At 36.5% G+C, this 20417-nt stretch overlaps 1 protein-coding gene across 7 annotated transcripts in view; it reads right to left on the bottom strand.

Moving 5' to 3' along the window:
* LOC102236227 (rho GTPase-activating protein 12-like) overlaps window positions 1-19400 on the bottom strand; it is a 64067-nt gene extending 44667 nt beyond the window's left edge. For 3 of the 7 annotated variants that reach the window (XM_023335248.1, XM_014474898.2, XM_023335249.1), the window contains exons 1-2: window positions 19125-19400; window positions 10145-10895 (exon numbers count right to left, since the gene is read on the bottom strand). In XM_023335248.1, the coding sequence (XP_023191016.1) occupies window positions 10145-10822 (678 nt within the window). In that variant the 5' untranslated portion in view covers window positions 10823-10895; window positions 19125-19400. The remainder of the gene's footprint in view (window positions 1-10144; window positions 10896-19124) is intronic. The other 4 variants (XM_023335250.1, XM_023335251.1, XM_023335252.1 and 1 more) reach the window with 2 other exon arrangements.
* Between the last annotated feature and the right edge of the window lie 1017 nt (window positions 19401-20417).

The raw sequence follows: 20417 nt of genomic DNA, 5'->3' as shown, positions 1-20417 counted from the left end.
TTTAACCACTTATGCCTGTTTATACAACATTATTTATTCATTAAAAATGCCAAGAAACGCGAATAAATAATCAATGTGTTGCCTAAAGTGCAGTAACATAGCATTCCTTTTGGTGACGTTTGATCATTTGTAGCAAAGGATGCAGCTGCAGCTAAAAAAATACTTCTAAATCAACATGTGAAAAACTCAGGACTTTCTGCATGACTTAACATCAATCCCTCTGTTATTTTTTGGATAAACCTAATAATTGGTAGAAAAAGGTGCTTAGCAGTATTTTCTTATTTTAAACTAAACCTGGTGATGCTAAAATGACCAATTAAGGAAACAAACATTAATTTTTTAAATCTTAAATTTAAAATTTTGATATTTTTTGTACAGTTTTATCTTAATTACTGCTCTGATTGTGTTGTTTTTTTCTGCAAATGCCTTTTTTGAGTCTCTTTCCTCCAGTTAGTGATTAATCAATTACTAAATTAGTTGATAATTAATCGATTCATAGCAATCAATCCGATTATTCCTAGTTCAGATTAAAAGTAACATTTGAAAATAATCTTTAAACAGATATTAAACATACTTTTTATCAAGCCCTAATTCCAGAATAAAAATGTTGGTTTTTTTATATTTGATTAGTCATGTTTTTATTAATTTTAGCATAATTATAAAAACAGAAATAAAGGTTTGAAAACATCAGCTTGTGTATAGTTAGCCTATATAATGTATTTTAGTTTGTGAAATAAATTAACTTTTCAATTATAAAATAATTTATTGAGATGAATCTGTAAAGAAACAACCCAAACACATAAAGTAATTTGGTCCAGCTTCTATACATCATCAAAACACACTTATGTTGGTAGAATATCAGCAAGAGAGTTGGTGCTGAGAATTTCATTTGCAATTCAGAGAAGTAATTGTTCCGTCTTTCATATTATTTATTGAATGACCTGCAGAGTTCATTGAAAATCCCAAAATTAATACCACAGAATGATCTGTCCTCACTGAAACTCCTGTGTCATCATCGGTTCTGCCCAGAGCTCATCTCACCAGGCAGCTGTCCAAACAAACGTTACGTAGCTGGCGGTTATGTAATGCATCGAGTCAAACGCTGAGTGCATCCTTTGGGCTGCCCTGCCGCTTCCCACACTCAGATAAAGCATTTCAGGTCAACTCAAAACTTCTGAAATACATATTAAATCAATGTCTTTACACTCAAAAATCTTCTCTGAGGCAAACTTCAGTGGTAAATATTCTCTACTGTACTGGCAGCAGAATCATCAATGAAAACAAAAAGAGCACAAAATTAAAACTAAGTCTTTGTGTGCAACGAAAAAGTATGAATCAGCCATATCACCTACATGAACTAAAATGTCACACAACAAAAGTTAAGGTTGCACTGACTTTGCAGAAAAAAATTGCTGTGCAAACAAGCAGATAAATTTGCAGCAGCGAATAAAAGCAGAGATAAAGAAGGTGGCTTACCGTCTCATTCTCGTCTGGGTACATACTGTCCAACAGCAGAGTCAAAGCTGCAGAGAAACAATAAGCTTTGCAGCCAGCAGCACTGACGAAGGATGCTGCTGATGCAGAGGAACACAGCCGTTCCTGCCTATTCACAAACTCTCTCTCTCGGTGTGTGCGTGTGTGTGTGTCTGACTTGTCCCTGTGGCAAACCAGATGATCCCTCTATGAGAAACCCCTCAAACCCTCCTCTTATACATAGACTCTAACACACTGGTTCTTACATAAACAGAGAGGGAGAGGGGAAAATCAGTGGTGCCCTGCCACAACAAACGTAGCTTGACCTGTCCTTTCATAATGCCAAAATGCTGCCCTGACACACACGCAGCAGCTGACATAATAACCAACATGTGCACACACACACATATTGCTGTAAAGCTCCCATTGGGATTACAAAAATCTCCAGAAAGACAGAAAGACTACCACACATAGATCTGTTCCTTAAATCACTGGAAACGGTAAAATTTTTAAACTAGATCATACCTAATTACTAGTAAACAGGACAGATATGGACTTATTCTATCAGGATATGCTGCGGTAGTACTGTGATAATGGGACAAAAATTATGGTAATTTAGGTAAGTGTACAGCTTCTGGTTCCCACAAGTCTGAACCGGAAGTGAGTGGCGCCATCTTGGTAGGTAAGTGGAGCACAATGCATAGCAGACACATGGCTTCGATACAGACAAAAAGAAAATATGTGAACACTCTCAAGCAATGTGCGAGAGAAAGATGCATGGACAAAATGGCTGCTTTCGGATTGTCTCACCATACAAGACAATTACAAGTAAAAGACGTTTGAACTCTGAATGAATAACAAGGTTCTGGTGACTGGCAGAGTGAGCACATGTAAGAACAAAAACGTAGGCTACTTAGTTAGCAGATAAAAACTACGTTAGTTAAGCTAATTTTGCTAGTAAGTACTACAGTAATCAAGCCGCAAGCGGCTTTGGAGGCCTCGCAGTGAAGCGCGCCTCCGGCCCCGTGGCGACCGCGTGGGTTCCAGCAACGCCACGCTCTCGCCACCGCCGATGCTCTCGCCGACGCTTAAAAAAGTTTTTATTTTTTGCTAAAAATTTACTTGTGAGTTAGTTTTGTCTTATTTCAAGTGCGCTAAGATACTTCCACCAGAAACTAGACCAAAATAACTTAGGAAGATTTAGTGGTTTTGCAGTGCATTTGTAGCAACAGATGCATCTGCAGCTGAAAAAAATACTTATATCATTAATATGTGAAAAGCTCAGGTTTCTAAGCTTTTCACATATTGATGATAAAACATAGTCAACAGATAAACGGATTATCTGTTGACTATGTTTTAGATTAAGGAATTAATATTTGGTTAATCCAGGAGATTTCTTTTTCTTTAATTTTTTTAAGAATTTGTACCAGGTGAAGCTAAAACTGTGCCTCTTGAAGACTTGAAGAGGTCTGGGGAGAATTATTTTTACAAAAGAGGTTTTATTAATCTAAAATGGAAAATGTAGGTATTTTTTCACAGTTTTGGCTTAACTACTGCTCTGGCATGTTTACAAACTCAAAACATTCCATTTACTGAAAGAGTTTTGAGTTTGTAAATGATTAATCAATTGCAAAATTAGTTGGCGATTAATCACGATTAATTGTGATTAATCGTTTCAGCCCTATTAATAATATAAAACCCACAACAGAAATCATACGGAAACTTTAAATTAAAACCAATTGGGACCTGAAAAATCAACACTGTTTCAAACTAAGATGAGATCCGGGATGAACTTAGAAAACTGGTGGTGGCCTAGTTTAGGTCAAAGTCACAATCTTCTTTTAATACAAAGTATACTAAAAGATTACCAAAAAAACAGTCTACGGATAAAAAAACAACAACAATCTTGCATTTTCCAAATTACGACCTGAGCTTTGTTGCGTTTCCATCTGAAGGTCTTCAGCTTAAAGACATTTGGGATCGACAGGTTGCTGCTACCATCGGACATCTCAATAAACGGAGAATCAACAGAGAATGCAAACCACTCAGGTGTTCCCAGAATCAGTGTTTTTACTTGGCTCAACTTATTTCTTGTGTCACTTTTTGCAAATCAATTGAAAAAGATCTAAGTAGGCCACGAGAAGCTGTGTGACTATAAGGAGGCAATCAAATGCACGAGTAATTGCTTCCTCCAATCAATCTTGTGTCTGGGAGTAGTTGGAGGTTTTAAGCTGATTATATTTCATTTCATAAAGAGCAATGGGACTCATCAGGGTGGAGAGGTGTTATTAACTGTGACAATCAAGGTTCAGAAGGGATAAGTGAAGTCTCAAACTACTTCAAATGGTGAGACAGAAGTTAAAAGTGCCATGAAGCAACTGATTTATAGAATATCAGATTTAATATTTATGATTAATTGTCCAAAAGATAAAAGATGTATTGCACACCCAGCTACAACGACATTAGATTTCAGTTAAACCAAGGGTGCAGGGTCTGCAAGCAACACACAACTCCAAATTGCGAGTAAGCTTGTTGATGTTGCACCCAATTTTTAAGCTGCATTTAAAAATTTATGTATGAATACACAATCAAATTCTGGTGAGGACCAAAAAAGCAAACTCTGGTCCACTTACAAATCTCAGTCTCGGTTCGGTTGAAGGGAACTTTGGTGCGGTTCAAATGCATATGTGAATGCCAAATGGACCGCAGACTGCTCCGAACTACAGCACTGGGCATTCTGGGTAAATTTAACCAAATAAACACGTACGTCTAGGGCCAGTGGGAGAAATGGCTCATGGTTTTTCACCAAAGATAAAAGACGCTACTCCATTATTGTTTACGCTTTTCTTTAAGAAGGAAGTTGCGCTCAGTGTCTTCTTCAGAAGTTTTGTTGTTGTTTTCTTTAGTAGTTATTGGTACAGCACCACCACAGGTGAGGAGGGGAATAGGTTTCTCAATTAGTTTGGTTTGTTTGACAGTGCAGTGTGAAAGCAAAACACAGCAGTTGAAAATGTAACAAATGTTGCAATTTTGGTTACCAATCAGACTGGACTATCAGGTGGGAATACATCCTAAAACAAATTTGACAGTCCAACGAGACGCACTCAACTCCCCACCCCCTTGACCTCATTTTTTGGGTCAGCCTTTTTCAGGGTTTATGCCACCTCAGGCAACTGGGAACTAGTTGGAAGAAACAAACAGGAATCTGATTTTTTCTTCAAGCAACCACAATTTTAACACCCAAAAGTCAGACCATTCTCTCCACAGATACCTCCACTTTAAGTGGGTGTAAATCATCAAAACCGATGCCTCTAACATTCATATGAAACATGTAATATTTGAACTCTGCATGGTGAATCACACTAAAACAAACGATGCAGAGTTATCCGTCACCTAAAGTTTACTTTTTAAAACTGATGCCTTGTCCTGCAGTCGGCTCCAGCAGAGACGGCTCTAAACAGAATGCTTTATAGAGGAAAAGTGACTTTTAGCTTCAACTCATCATGTTGGGTTCTTACAAACATTTTACAGCAAATGACGAAGGATTATTATGATCCCGGAGGCAGCGGAATGATGAAAAGCAGCGGACGAGAAAGTGCAGCGAAGCAGCAAATTAAAACACACTGAGACCTTGACAGCTATTCTATTAAGTGGCTACAGGGGAGCGTCTGCTTCACTGAGTTCACTGTCCAATCCAAGGCGGCTGGAAGCTTTTTCAGGTGGCGAAAGCACGTTGGTACAGTGATGCATCAGATGGTGAGTTTGAAATATTTAAAATTTATGGTCAACCGGAATAGAAATATCATGACTGGCTTGTTTACAGGCATCACTTCATTAATGTTTTATGTTTGACATGCAGAAACAGCAAAAACAAAGTAGAACATTGTGAGAAAGTCACTTGTTTTATAAAAGATTCAGTATATATCCAGTGAAATATTTCTAGTAATTTTGATGATTATGACTTATAAGTAGTGAAAATGCAACATTTTGTGTTTCAGATATTAAGAATATTACAAAAGATTTTAAAAAAAGATTTTGAAACTGACGATTTATCGATTAATTGCATAAACAAATTAGCATTTTGTGTAGATTTTTCATTTAACCAGTTAGCCCTTTTCATACAAAACTGCATTAAAATAAGAATATAACTCAGTTTTGTTTTAAATAAACGTGAATCTGAACCAAGTGAAGCTAAAACTATGCCACTTGAGAAGTTTTGAGTAAAACATTTTTACAAATCAAGTTGTTTTCATCTTGCATGCAAAATGTATATATTTACCTTGTAGTTTTCTCTTAATTACTGTTCTAAATGTGTTGTTTTTTCAGCAAATGTCCTTTTTTTGAGTCTGTATACTCCAGTTAATGATTACTATATTAGCTGACAATGAATTCAATAATTGATTAATCACGATTAAACCGATTAAAAATTTCAACCTTATTGAAAATGTCAATTTTTGACACTTGTTTTAGAAAATTTGGGTCATGGACATTTACAATATTACATAAGATCAAAAAAGGATTTTCTAAGTAAGAAATGTCAGAAAAATTATTATTTTTTCCATGCACTCCATATTTGGTTGGGCGTTTTTTTGTGTTATTTACTGCATTAATGCAGCATCGAATTGACGTAAGTGACAAAAAATATAGAATTTTTTCATATTCCATATTTTTGAAAAACAAACCAAACCTCTCTCTTTTTACTGGCCGTAACTAATTGAAATCAGTTGAGTCGTTTGAGACAACAGCTAGGGGATTAAACAATGAAAGAGCAGAGGCAAGTGCTTGTTGACAAAGTGGTTCTCTGTGTTTGCTCCAACCAGCAGATAAGAGCTTGGCAACCTCGGCACATCCCACTCTTAACTCTCCACTTGAGCAGCATGTCAGCAGGAGCTGGAGAAGCTTGACAAAAGGAGTGCAACCCAACCGCCGGACAAACACACACGTCTCTACTCTGTTCCATTTACATTGTGGTTCTGGTTTAGAACATTTTCATACTTCTTTTGGGTTTCCTTGCCTTAAATTTGTTCTTAATTCCTGTAAAGGGGCAGTATTATGTTTTTTCCATATATATAGTGTCATTTCATAACATAATCAACTATCTGTTAGCTTCAGTTGTTATATCAAATGTGGCTTAAAATAAATTTTACTTCTTAACTGAATGCTTTGAAATTGGGCCTCTGTCTCTTTAAAAACTCCTGCTCTTTCTGAAACTCCACCTTCAGGAAGTCATCACAACTCCAACTCCTCTATTAACCCTTTAGCAACATTTTTACCAAGATTTCACTGAGAAATAGCTGATATAATCATCTCAGCAGATGCGCAGTTCCACCAGTTGTTTGCTAATTGCTGCTGGCTAGTCTAAAGGAGCAGAGTGGGAGAGGGCTGCTCTGTGTTACCGAAACTCAGTAGTTTGGAAACTACAGCAATGAGGAGGAGCTTTGTCCTGGAAGGCGGGGCTAGGATCCCCCAGGCACTTTGCACAAGCGAATGGAGCCATGGAGATTAAAAGATTTCTCAAACATGCATAAAATAATGAAGGCAACACTCCGGGTATGTTTTTGACGAAGGAATAACATTATTACATAACGTAGAGCTCAAAAAGTTGATTTTACATAATACTGCCCCATCAAGAAAGAGACATTAGAAAGCTGGCAAGCTACCGTAATACATGAAAGAAGAAGAAGAAGAAATCAGATGTTATTAAAACCGAACAAGCAAGCAGATGAAACTCGACTGGTTTCACATCAGAAAGTCGATGTGGAAAACTCCCATGTTTGTCTGACATGAAGCTTTGCGGACCAAACTGACTGAACGACAATCAATCTAGAGTTTAGTGTTGTTTACCATTCATAAATCTCCTCCATGACACCAAGATTGCACAATGATGGAAGACTTTCCAAAACAAAATACAGAGGGAAAGATTAATTCAAAATCTAAAGTCAAGATTAAAAATAACAAAGAGATGCTCCTGTTTTTCGCTAATATGAAGCTTATTTGGATGTTTTAAATACAACAAATTAGAGCATAAACTAAAGATTATTTTATCACCTATTGTGATGAAAATCATCACTTTCTGCAAATTTTTCATTTTACCATGTAAGTCTTTCTATGCAGCGTTCGAAGTACATTAAAAGATTCAAATAAACATAATTCTACTGCTTTTAAATAAGAAAATAACATTTTCCATGGCCAGAAAATTTAAGTATTCATCTTTTTATCACAAGATTTTATCATAAATAGAACCTCGTTTATCTAGAGACTTTTACTGAAAATCAGCTTTTATTTAGATCAGTTCACTTTATTTTTTTTAGTACACTATATTTCTTGGTAAATTATCCCATAGGCCATAAAGTTCTCATTTTCCTAATTAAATAATTAAACTTGGCGAAATATTAGCATGCATTTTGAAAGAAAGCGACCCAAATCCTGTTCTTACAACTGAGAATAAATTTGTTCAATTAAGACCAAAATCATCTGAAAACTATACATCTTTCTTTAATATAGCAAACATGCTAAATCATTTTTAAGGTTTGGATCCATAATGAAAAACATCACCTAACTACAAAATAATAATATTTATAATAATTGGGTTTTTTATTAGTTTCTTGGCCCAAAGTGACAAAAGGTTTGTACACCCCTGCTCTAGACAAACGGGTTCAAAGAAAACAAAATACTACCGATAAATAATTTATTTGCTTCATAAATGGTTGTTCTGAACCCAAAAATACTCAACTAAAACATAAAAAACCCCATATAATAATAATTTATTGCCCTTGTTGTCAAACAGCTATAAATATTTGCATGTTTTAAACTTTCAAACCAACTGCATCTTCAACCATTACGTAATTAAACTGGCACACAGTTGAGCATCGTTACTCTTTCTGGTGATTGCTTTCAGGAGTTTTAGCTGCAGCAGCATTTCAGCAGGACTGGAAACACGCAATGATATCCAGCGTTCACATTCACAGTACCTCTGATTTCTTTTAAGTGCTCAGAGTCTAAAACAATAAATTATAAAATTTTAAAAATGCTAAACCTAACACTAACCTGACCCAGGAATGAGCCTAGTACAGACGAGTTGCTGACACCCAAAGCCGGACTGCTTGAGGACAAAACTGGAACGAGCGTAACTACTTTGACCTTTGTTGCTATTTAAATTGAGACAAAGAAAGGTTGAGGAAGGAACAAGCTCTGCTTTATGTACTGAAACTGCATATGTTGAGTTTCTGATAACCTTTCAGAAAAAACACAGTCTTTCGTGACGCCGGTGAGAGAGGACACATGATGCTGAACACCGCAGCAAAAAGAAAAGGTCAAAAACAAAAACAAAGGAGTTGGTATTTTAGTCAATACAAAGAGAGTTGGCTCAGTATTTCCAAGATAAAACACTAAGAATAACCTTATATTACAGAGTTACTTTAACACTTCTGTGGGAAACTGTATGCAGTATTTTCAGCTAAACTGCACATCTTCAATTTAAATATCAATAAGATATGTATTTTTTTGTATTTGTTGTGTTACTTGCTTAAATATTTTCAACCTTGTTCAAACTATTTTAAGGAGACATTTTAAGATGTTTGAAAAGGTTTTGTGTCTTAATTTAAAAACTTTGACACGTTTTAAAAATAAGTTACATACTGCACATTTAAAGCTCCAGTATGTAACTTTTATTTTTTTAAAATATGTTTTGTGACAGCTTATGAGGTGGATAATCTGTGAATAGATCGATCTTCTTCACCTCCTCCCTGAGCTACGATTACCATTTGAAGAAATGCACCAAAAACAACCAATCAGAGCCAGGAGGACAATCTTAGTGCTGTTAACCAACCATGTGTATGTGCTCCTCAATGTGCTAATGGTGGAGAAAAAACTTACTGTTACGAGAAAATAATTTTTTCCGGCCATGCTGACTAGCGTGAGCATTTACAACAGGATAGTAGAAGGAAGGTGGTGGGGGTTAGCAGCAGCTCCACATGTACGGTGATTGACAGCGCTAAGACCCTCCTGGCTCTGTTTGGTTATTTCTAGTTAGCACTGGGACATTGCCAAAGGTGGAGGAGGTAGATTGTTTTCACAGATTATCTGCTATATTGTCACAACAGTGAGAGTGTCAACAAATATGTAAAAAAGAAAAAAATAATATAAAAGTTGCATAGTGTAGCTTTAAGGAGCTTGCCAAATATTTACATTTCAAAACAGATTCACATAAAGAGAATTCTTCTGTTTGGAAAGGTTCTCATTCCCATAACCACCAGCGCCCTCTACTGGATGGAGGCCAAACTACAACACTAAAAGTAGGTTGCTAATCGATTGGAACAAATTTTAATCTAATAAACCATTAATCTAATGCCAAGTTGATTAACTGTTTGCATCCCCGGGGTTTCCCCATAAAAATGTTCTAAGCCCGGTGGTCGGGGCGCTAGGGCAATCATTCGGCAATCTACTATATTGACAGAAAATGTTAAAATATCACTAGTAATTATGCACTAATGGAAGACATTATTAACAAAATCTAAACAACTGTAATGCTAACATTGACAAAACTAAAATAAATTAACAACCCATGCCAAGCTTATAAAACCCAACGCTAGGCTTATAAAACACTGCAGGAAACCCGGCATCCCTACTGCTGACTAATGTGCTTAAAGCAACAGAAGAAGACGATTCTGACCTGGAGATGTTCAGTCGAAGAGCTGCTCAGTTCATCTCCCGACTCTGAATCGTTGGTGCGTCTCTCCTCTCCTGCCGAGTCGCAGTGCTGCGTGACGTCCGGCGGCACCTTAAGCGAGTCCGGCGACCGGGCCCGGGTGCGAGGCAGGGTGCTGGACGAGCCTTTTTGGGGGAAGCCGCCCTGAACAAGGATTTCTGCAAGACAGCGCTCCTGCTCGGTGGGCGTACTGGGAGTGTGGTGGTGGTTACTGTTCCTGCGGTGGATCGGGGGACTGAAGTGGGACGAAGAGGCAGTTTGTGCGGAAGGAGAGCGCCGGGCTTTGGACTCATGTCGGTGAAGGGCGTCAGTGACTTGGTTCCCCAGGTCCAGAGTGGTTGGTTTCACCCAGAGGGCAGCAGCGCTGCGCGGGTTGGAGTTTCCAGATGCAGTGAGGGAGTGTGAGATGGGTTTAGGTGGCGGCATGAGGGCTTTCCGCACCTCACGCACATACTGAGCCGGTACGTAAAACGGCTTTGCGGTTTCGTCTTTCCTCACCTGCCACCAGTCCTCGTTAGATTTCTTGATCAGCATGTAACATTCCCCTTCCCGAATAGTGATGACACGGTCCTTGGACTTGTACTCATAGTCGTACTCGACTTCGATGTAGACCTCGCCCGGCGCGATGGGCAGATCCGCCATGATGCCTCCGACTGTCCCACAAGGCGGCTCAGCATAAGAGGAAAATATTTACTAGCATGGCTCAGCAGCAGACCTGGAAACAGAGAAAACACAAAATCAGATAAAAACAATTTATTGCACAGCAAAAAAATTGTTATCATGACATTCCTATTTAATGCCATTTTGTTGTCCTTAGGAGTTTTGAATAGAAGATTTTAGATCCCACATTTATAAACAACAGGATGAATATAATAAATGCACCTGATTATTGCAAAAAATAACAAGAAACTTAGGAGCAGTTTCTTGTTATTTTCCTGATTCTTTTGATCTAGCTGTGAAGATGTTTTACCTTCATAAAATAGCAAAACATTTATTAAATTAGTCACTTTGAGAAACTTTAACTTAAAGAAAATTTAAAAAATGTGGCCATGTGTAAAGAAAGTTCAAAATTTAAGGTGGAGAAATGTTAAAACTTTGATGCTCTGGGAAAAAAAGAAGAAATCAGAAATAATTTCTATTTTTAATCTCTTATGCAACAAATGTTTAACAAAGGCGCAATCGGTTTCTGAAGCCTAATACTCAGGGAAACCAATCACAGTGAACAAATAGAGAAGATTTAATCCTCTTAAAAGGCTGAATGCACCGTCCAGCTCAGAACTTGAAATCATCACATGAGATTAGCCAGAAGGAGACAGAGGCGAGTCATGCAGTCTTCATTTACTTTGCTCTGCGCTGAGCTAAAGGACAGTAGATACAGTAACAACTCAGGCATGTTGATGCTGAGCGGGAAGATCAGTAGAGTCATTCACATAGCTTTCTGCTGAAGTCACTTTTATAAACACACAAACACACCTTTTGTGTGTAGGCCATTTAAGTATAAGCCATTGTTTCAACTATTTATCTACACTTAGCAGCAGATTGAATAAAATATACAAGCTTTAATATGAGGCATTTTCTTTCTAAATACAACTTGAGTTTCCAAAGAATGAGAGAAAAAATTTGTTGTGCCGCAATCTGTTTCTCGGTGGTGATCTCATGTTGTCTTGTGTCGTAAATTCAGAGCGCTACTTCCTGTACAGCCTGTGCTTTCCCTCCTTTTTGCAAAACCAAAATTGTCAAAGCGGCAAAAGTTTACTCAGCTTTTTTCCCCTATTTGAAAGAAATGAAAACAAAAACACAATCAGCAGCAGAAGTTTAAGCTAAAAAAGTAAAACTAAAGTCATTCTAGCAGGTGATATCAACAACCAAATCGTAACATTTCTATGGACCCGTTGCAATGTGACGTCCAAAGATACTAGTGGCGAAAGGAAGAAAACCTGCTTGCTGATGATGACTACCATTGATTTTAGCTGTCAAGTTGTCAACACGCTAAATCTGAAATGTACGTGTGATATATAAAAAGATAAAGGGACGTCGTGCTTTGCTACCAATTTTCAACACTTCAGCAACTAAAAAACAAGGTGAGGAAAAAGTTTGATTTACAAAACAATGGCAAGAAGGGAAGTAGGTCACTTTTGCTAGCTTGACTTTGACAAAATCTACAACCATGTAGATGTGCTGCAGAATTTTGCTGTTTCGGTTCAGGTAAAAAACATAGAGGCGACCCACACAATAACTCTGACACATCATCAGTAGAGCAGGGGTTTAAATTAGCTAATCAACCACAGTGATCAGTAATTAATAATTGTATTAATAAAAATCGAGCCTGAAAACGTAAAATTTTTAACGGACTGAATGTTCTGTTCCTTATGTGGAAAATGTTTGCGTGTTTTTTGGGTGTTGAATCCTGATACATTAGTAGCATTGTTGTCAGTCAGTTGCTATGGCAACAAGTCTGCGTGTATTGCAGCCAACACAGAGCGCAAGAAAAAAAGAAGAATATGAATGGTTTTGTTGTTCTTCAATGGTTCTTCTGTGTTATTTTTCCCATTGCTGTGGGCACTGCACTGATTTAATAATACTTACATCTCCAGGTTTCATTAGCCGTAGCTAACTTGCAATGCACGCACTTTATGCCAGTGGTGTCCAAAGTGCGGCGCGTGGGCCATTTGTGGGCCCCAAAACTGGTTTCATGTGGCCCCCCAACAGAATTTAAAAGCTACTGCAGTGAAAAAGTAAAATGTTTCTAGTTATTAAGCAGCATTTTCGATCAGCTGCTAGACAGTAGCTTTATGAGGATCAGTGATTAGGTGTGATTAGGCTAAAAGTGCCAGGATTACTCCCGATCCGCTGGATAATTTCCCCACAGATTAAATGGCTGGTCTGGACAGAAATCCATTAACCAAATGAAAAATACAACGAACAAGAGGAAGCTTTCCTTGTTCACCTTTTACCTTTTAATATTTCAACCAGCTGCACTAGATAGAGGAAGACCAAAAAATTTTAATAAATTCAATTTGTTTGAGCACATCAATAGTAACAATTTATTTTTGTCTTTGTCTTGATGAGTTAGGTTTAAATTGTTTACTTGAATACATCCGATTAAATAAAGCAAGACAATGTCTATTTGTGCCGAAGCAATCAAATTCTTTCCTAATGCAAAAACAGAAACATGTCAGACTTTGACACTTCTGGATGGAAATTAGAGATGCATTGTAATCAAAGAGAATAAATATTGGGGGGAAAAAAGCTTATTTTCCAGCTGTTTCTTGATCTACATCAGTGATGTCCAAAGTTTGTTTCCTGGGCCCAAAACTGGCAAATTTAAACTACTGATGAGACACAAAATTCATTCATTAAAAATGCTAAAATTTGTTTATTTTGACTTTTTTCCTTTTTTAGACTTACCTGTTTAACAATAAACAAAAGTTTTATAAAATTTGTATGTAATCCGAAACATAAAAATCGCCTTACTAAAAGAAAAACAGACAATTTCCTACTTTTCTATGTCACTGATCTTTTCTAATTTGTTGACCAAATTTTTTTTTTTGCCATTCTTGATTTGTGGTCAGGGACCAAACAAAATCAATTCAAAGGCCACAAATGGCCCTCAGACCTCCCTTTGGAGACCTCTTATTTAAAGGAAACAGAAGAAGACGCCTCATTTTATACAGATGGTTGAAATCCATCTGTATAACAAATATACAATTGAGTCAAGTTTTCAAAATAATAAATATTTTTAGTACAGTTATTTTTTGTAACTGGAAAAGTGCTTTGATTCACTTTAATTATTGGACAAACGGAAATGTGTTCAGACTTAAGGATCTAATGTGAGAAATGCAAGTTTTCCACAGCATTGGAAGAAAATTGTGAATAGGCAAGTGATAAAAAAAGTTTTAAAAAATGGACCATTACAAACACTTTCAACAATGTAGTTTGCTTTTTTTTTCTCTCTCTCTAAAGCAAATTATAGAAAGTTTTGAAAATAATTTGAGATGTACAGATAAAATAATGGATACTTCCCAGCCTCTATTCTTCATAAAGAAAGGCGTTAGGAAGATTAAATACCCTCAGGCTGCTTGCCTTTTTTACTTATCCCCACCTAGACTAAGCCTCGGCTTCTGCGTCGGTATTTAGCAAACCGCACAAATCTTCCCAGAGTCCAATCAGCAAAATCAGAGGCGGTACGTTAATTTAAAGTGATGGTAATAAGCTTTACAGAGAGGCGTGGTCTGAAGGTTTGAGACATGAACAACAGAGTGAAGAAACATGTAGAAAAAAAAAAGCACGCCCGTCTCAGCTGATTCACATGATTCCTGTTTGCGGCGCTCTGAGGCCGGGATGCCACTGATTACTCTGATTTGGTTGCTTTCATCACACAGAGGAAATCACTCACCCATTGTGGTGAAATCTGAGAGAAGGGAAGTAACACTGGACTTTTGTTACAGCGAGAGCAATAGTTGGACATTTGCATTATAATAATCTATTTATAATGATGGGAAGTTCTTAGGAGTGTTAAAAAGTCTCTAATCATGAGGGCCAATGTGAATAATTTTATCATGACAGAATGAAAACAGACTTGCATAGTTTAAGGGAAAGAAACTGTAAAAACATTTCCTAAAAGCAGAAGTTTAAATACTAGATAAGGCCAGGCAGTATTGTTTAAAAATAAAAATCACAGATTTTTTTTCCATACCAAATAATTTTTTTTTTCTTAAACTACATTAATTCATTTCCTTTTAATTGCATTTCCTTCAGGTTCAGCCAATCTTCCCATGACCGGCTCTGACAGGTGATCACAATGTCCAAAACAAGAAAAAAAAATGTTTTATGTTTTAAAGTTTTGTTGTGAGGATGAGATGCAGCAAAGGTCTCCAGATTGGGAATCACATACAGATGCACCAATTGCAGTTTTCTGGCTGATCACTGACCTTTGAAAACCATGACTTCCTAATTCTGATACTGATTTGTCGCTTGATATATTGACAAAGTTGCACAGTTGTCAAAAGGTGACAAGGTGGCTGATTTTCAGACCTTTGTAGAGGTCGATAATATCGGTGGATGAGATCAGTTTCTCATGAAAATATTGGTTGATTACCGAAATCAAGGCAGATTTATCAGCTGAACAATTCATCTGTGCAACCCTAGTAAATATCAGTTGTCAACCAAAACAGCAGAATTAATATCAGATATTGGTATCGGCCTAAATCATCATTTCGGTGCATCCTTTGTTTAATAGACTACAAGTTGCTGGATACACTTAAAACATTTTCTTAACATGCTTACATCAATGGCTATTACCAGAATTTTATATAAATAACACATAAAGCATCAAACAATCATCCATTTTTCCCTTGATGTACTTTTCTGAGTTTAACAGATAGAAGTCAGATAAAGGTTGTAAACATATTTTTTGATGCATAAATTGAGATAATCTTATTTCATCATCTGATTCAGAACTATCATCACCTGAAGCAGCTTTTTTCCATAATTTGCTGCAATTCTTGGACAGAAAAGAAAGGCAGTAGGAAGTAAGCGTCTGCTAGGATTGGTTGATTTCTGGTAAATAACTCTTTAAAGCGAACATAACAGCAGATAAAAGGTTTCTTGATGCATTGGTGTTACAGAAAATAAAGGTGTTAAAGGTGGTGGAAAACCACTTTTATGACTATATTTACCTGGGAAATTATTTATATTTTATCTAAGTGGAGAAGACAGAAGACAATGATTTTGCACTAAAAAATAAAAATAAAAAAAAAATCTGAACTTCCTCTTTAATATACATCTATGCATAACACTACACTTAAAAAAACATGAGACGGGGCTAAATTAACTTTACAAAATAAATAGTAGCCTATTCATAACAAAATTACTGTTGTAGAATGTGTTGATTTAATTTTTTTTAAATTATTTATCATGCTATCAAAAATACTAAGTAGAATTTAATTACATTTTATCAGTTAGGTCAACAATATTAAATAATTACTAACTTCTACCCAATGGGAACTCCTTGGTTTTAATTGCCCTACATTTGACCCAAACAAAATTAAATCAACAGTTTGAAGTTTTTAAAATCTATTGTATTATATTAATTGTCACATTGTTGCTATAATATTTTTAAACAGACACTTTTCTGAGTCTAGACTTTTTAGCGACATGGTTTTTATCTCCTCAAGGAAAACTGGTTTGGCACAAAGCTTGTGATTTAATTAACATACATTTACATGCACCAAATAAACATTTGATTTCAACTCATTTCAAAGTTGCTGGTTTTGGAGTTTCAGTTTCAGGATCATTTTGTGGGGGATTCGGCATTGTTATTCATGACCTCTCACAAAAAACCTAGAGAGAGTCAGAACTGGTATTAACTCATGCCTAACCGCTTCCTTTAAGGTGGTTAACCGAGGTTCCTGCAGGTTTCACCAACTCAGATTTAAGACTTTTAAAGACCATTATGAATAAAATTTAAGACCTCTATTTCCATAGAAATGGATAAACTTCATCCAGATAACTGGCAATAAATGAGCACTTTATACATGTTAGACGCAAAAAAAACTGCTTAGCTAGCAAGGGTATGTTAGCAGCTAGTTAGTGTAGCCTCAACTGTCTCCAGTCACAGAGATTACAAAGAAAGCCCAAGACCAAATTACTTTTTTAAAATAAATTTAAGACTTTTTATGTTTCTTTGACACCCTGGATGGAAAATGACGAACATTAGGAATTAGCAGAGCCAGTCCAGCTGTGACCTCTGCATGCATGCATGCAGCCACACCAAATATAGGCCCCAAGTTGCCCCAAACAGCTCTGTTTACGCACAAACCGCCCCAGTTAGGATCGTCACACCACCACTTTCCAGGAGACCCAGCTCCCCGAGGTTCATTAGGACGAGTATAACCACAATCTGTCACACAGTCAGCTGCAGCCCACTTAAACGGGAACACACACAACCTGCCAGCGCACAAGCAGGAAGGCCGTATCTGGAGGAGGCATTGGAGCAGGTTCTCCCACATTTCTCCTCCCACACACTGTTACTTCAACCAATATCTCAACGGAAAAATGGTCCTTAATGTCAGTTATCCTTGGGATTATTTGGAAAATGTGCTATATATACTATCTTATTGTTCCCTGAGCTTAAGCTTTAAAGTTGAAAAGCAGAAAAAATAAATTGAAAAACACATGATCTCTTCATATAATGTTTTTAGCATACAGAATTTTTCAAAAATCTGTTTGATGGCGAAGATTTTATGAAATTTGTGCAGCTGATTTGCCAATATTCAAACCAGCTCTGTTATATTTTATTGAGCTTAGAGTGTTTTTTTTCTTCTTTACATCCTCACAACCAAAGCAAATGCTAAAATGCTCACAGATGTAAATTATTGTTAACGACAGGAATCATTATTTGAAAACTGGAAAATATTGGTTTCAGTGTTCAATTTCAATTATATTGCAGATTATCGGCCCAACTCTGAATTTAGCATAAATCTGACTAGGTTGGAGCACAAGCATTAGAAAGTAAAGTTATGATTTGCCATAATAGTTTGATAGGAATGTGTCATTGGGAGAAAATTGAAAAACTACAGCAGTAGAACGTTGACAATTTTTTACAATCTAGGGCAAATAATGCATTATTTATTTGACACATAGAAAAGAAAACTGAAAAACAATGATGGACAAAGTTTAAATTGTGATTTATGAAAAACTTAAACCTACAAATCTCGCAATGCACCGATCATTCAGCTAAGTCTAATTATGGGCAAGTACTTTTTGCATGTTTGTTTGCTTTACCTAATTTTCACTGGATTCTAAAATATCAAAGAACCTGAAACATGTTTTTATTTTATTTTCAACTTTAATTAAACTAAAACTTATTCACACAAGTAAATTATATGTGTCATAGTGTGAAAAGATTCATTCAAACTGGTAGATCAGATCTAAAAAAAATAGAGAGTATCAGCCCACAAAAGCTTGATTGATGCATCATTACATAAAAAGTATAATAAATATGAATACAACATTTGGGCCAATAACAATATCTGATATTAATATTGCTGTTGTTGCTGATAACCAATATTTAATGATATTATATATTATTTAAATTATAGATGTCTACAAAGTGAAATAAACAAATATACTGCCTACATCGCTTCTCTGCTTCGGTTAACACAGATTGCAACATGAAATAAATAAACACCGCATGTTATCGACCCAGTTTTACTAATTGTAAATATATTTTTTTTAAAGCACAACCTTCTGCTGATATATCAATATGTATCTATATATATTGTTCTTTCTGGACTAAAATGGACAGGACAGACTGAACTGTGATTATCAGTTTAGTTTGAACTGTTACCACAGTTATTTTGAGCCAAAACCAATAATCATTTTTCTAAGTGAAGGTTTTGTGCTCCAGTTTTGACTATCAACCAACCATTTAAATGTAAAACTATGATTTATGAAGTGAGTTTGCCGTTATAATTTGACTGTCAATGTGAGATAAAAATACACTATACATAAATCTGATGTATTGTGACGCAAACTGAACCTTTAGGGAGTATAAATGGATGTTTGCTTTAAACAGATTTAAACAGCTTTATTTACTTACTGTCACAAAACTATACAGTTTCTATCAGTTTTACTTTTTCAAAAAGACATAAACATATGTCTTGACTTGTATTATTTATTTTTGACTTAATGTTACGAGTTCGCCAAATATAGTGAGAAAATTACATTTCCTGCTCCTGTTCTTATATTTACAAAATGTTCAAATTAATCTATGCGCTTTAAGAACAGGCTACAGATTTAATTGTAGTTCATGTTCATGAATTTTAAAGCAAAGTTTCGTCTTAAATGTCAACCGTCCTGCCTTAATCTGTCGCTAACATTAGCCTAGCTAATTAGCTTTGTGGCTAAAACATTCCTGAGTGTCCCAGCCAAAGATCCGCACCTGAACGTGTCTCCGCTTGTGAGTCCTCCGGGAAAGGACGGCAAACTCCGGCGCTCCTCTGTGAACTTAAATCCCGCAAAACTTTTCCCCTTGGAGCTGCCAACCGTGTCCAACTGAACGGTTGTCTTTTTCGTATGTTTTTTTAAAAAGTTTCTCGGACAATCCCGTCCTTCCCTGCTCGGTATGTGTGGGGTGGGTAATCCACAACAGTTCCCGTTCTCGTGCACTCTCGCCTGCTTCTGACAACTTCGGCAACCACCTTTCAGCAAAGATCGTCTACTCACGCGACATCTCACGGTGAAGACCTTTCAGCGGAAACGAAAAGAGGATTTATTTTCCGCTGTGCTAAGATGTCATTATTTCGCTAACTGTGTGATATTGCGCGTCCATTGCACAACGGATTACCAGTTGACTAAGTGTGTGTGTTTTCCCAAGAGGCTCTTTACAGATATTTGTCACTGAAATACGGTGAGAGTGAGGCATCGTCTTTATAAGGAATGCACATGGTTCGAGCCCCTCAGGTGTTAAAGATGCAAACAGGGAATAAGCGCTCTCTCGCGGTAATAATGTGAAACTACAAGTGCTAGATAGATGCTTAAAAACAAAACACGCAGGTGCCATTAGTTTCTCCAACTGAACAAAAACAAAACTGGAGTTAATTTTGGACCTAAACATGAATCTTCAGTCAGCACAACTTCAGTTATTACAGCTAGAAACTAGTGATCCGGCCTGAATCTGGGTGAACTTTCAGAGTCACATAAAGACAATTACAAAATCAGTCTTCTAACACGTGAAAAACATTTCTAGGACTAAAGGAGTCGGACTAGTAGAAAAACTCATCTACAAGTTCATCTTTAGTTTCATTGTGCAATTGTCTTCACAGGTCTACCTAAAAAGAACTCTGTCCACCCGCTTCCTGTACTCAGACAACACTTTAAAATACTCCCTTTTATAAATCACTGAACGGCTTAGAATCACAATACATTAAAAATCTGCTGTTGTCATAGCAACTGTCCCAGACCAAATATGGGGAAGCAGCATTCAGTTTATATGCTCCACAAATCTGAAACAAACTTACAGAAAACTGCAAAACAGCCGAAACAGAGTTCTTTTAAATCCAGGCCAAAACCCACCTGTTCAGAGTTGCTTTTGAATCATATCTGGACCATCATAAATCAATTAATCACATTTATTTGTATTGCTAATATCAGTAATAAGGCAATTCAAAGTGCTTTGCATCATAAAAACACAAAAAGTGACCAAAATATTATAGTCACCAATTAAAGAACAAAC

Source organism: Xiphophorus maculatus, chromosome 6 (assembly GCF_002775205.1).
Source record: "Xiphophorus maculatus strain JP 163 A chromosome 6, X_maculatus-5.0-male, whole genome shotgun sequence".
Classification (NCBI taxonomy): Eukaryota; Metazoa; Chordata; class Actinopteri; order Cyprinodontiformes; family Poeciliidae; genus Xiphophorus; species Xiphophorus maculatus.
Note: the sequence above shows the minus strand (reverse complement) of the source record. Positions and strands in the feature narration are given on the sequence as shown.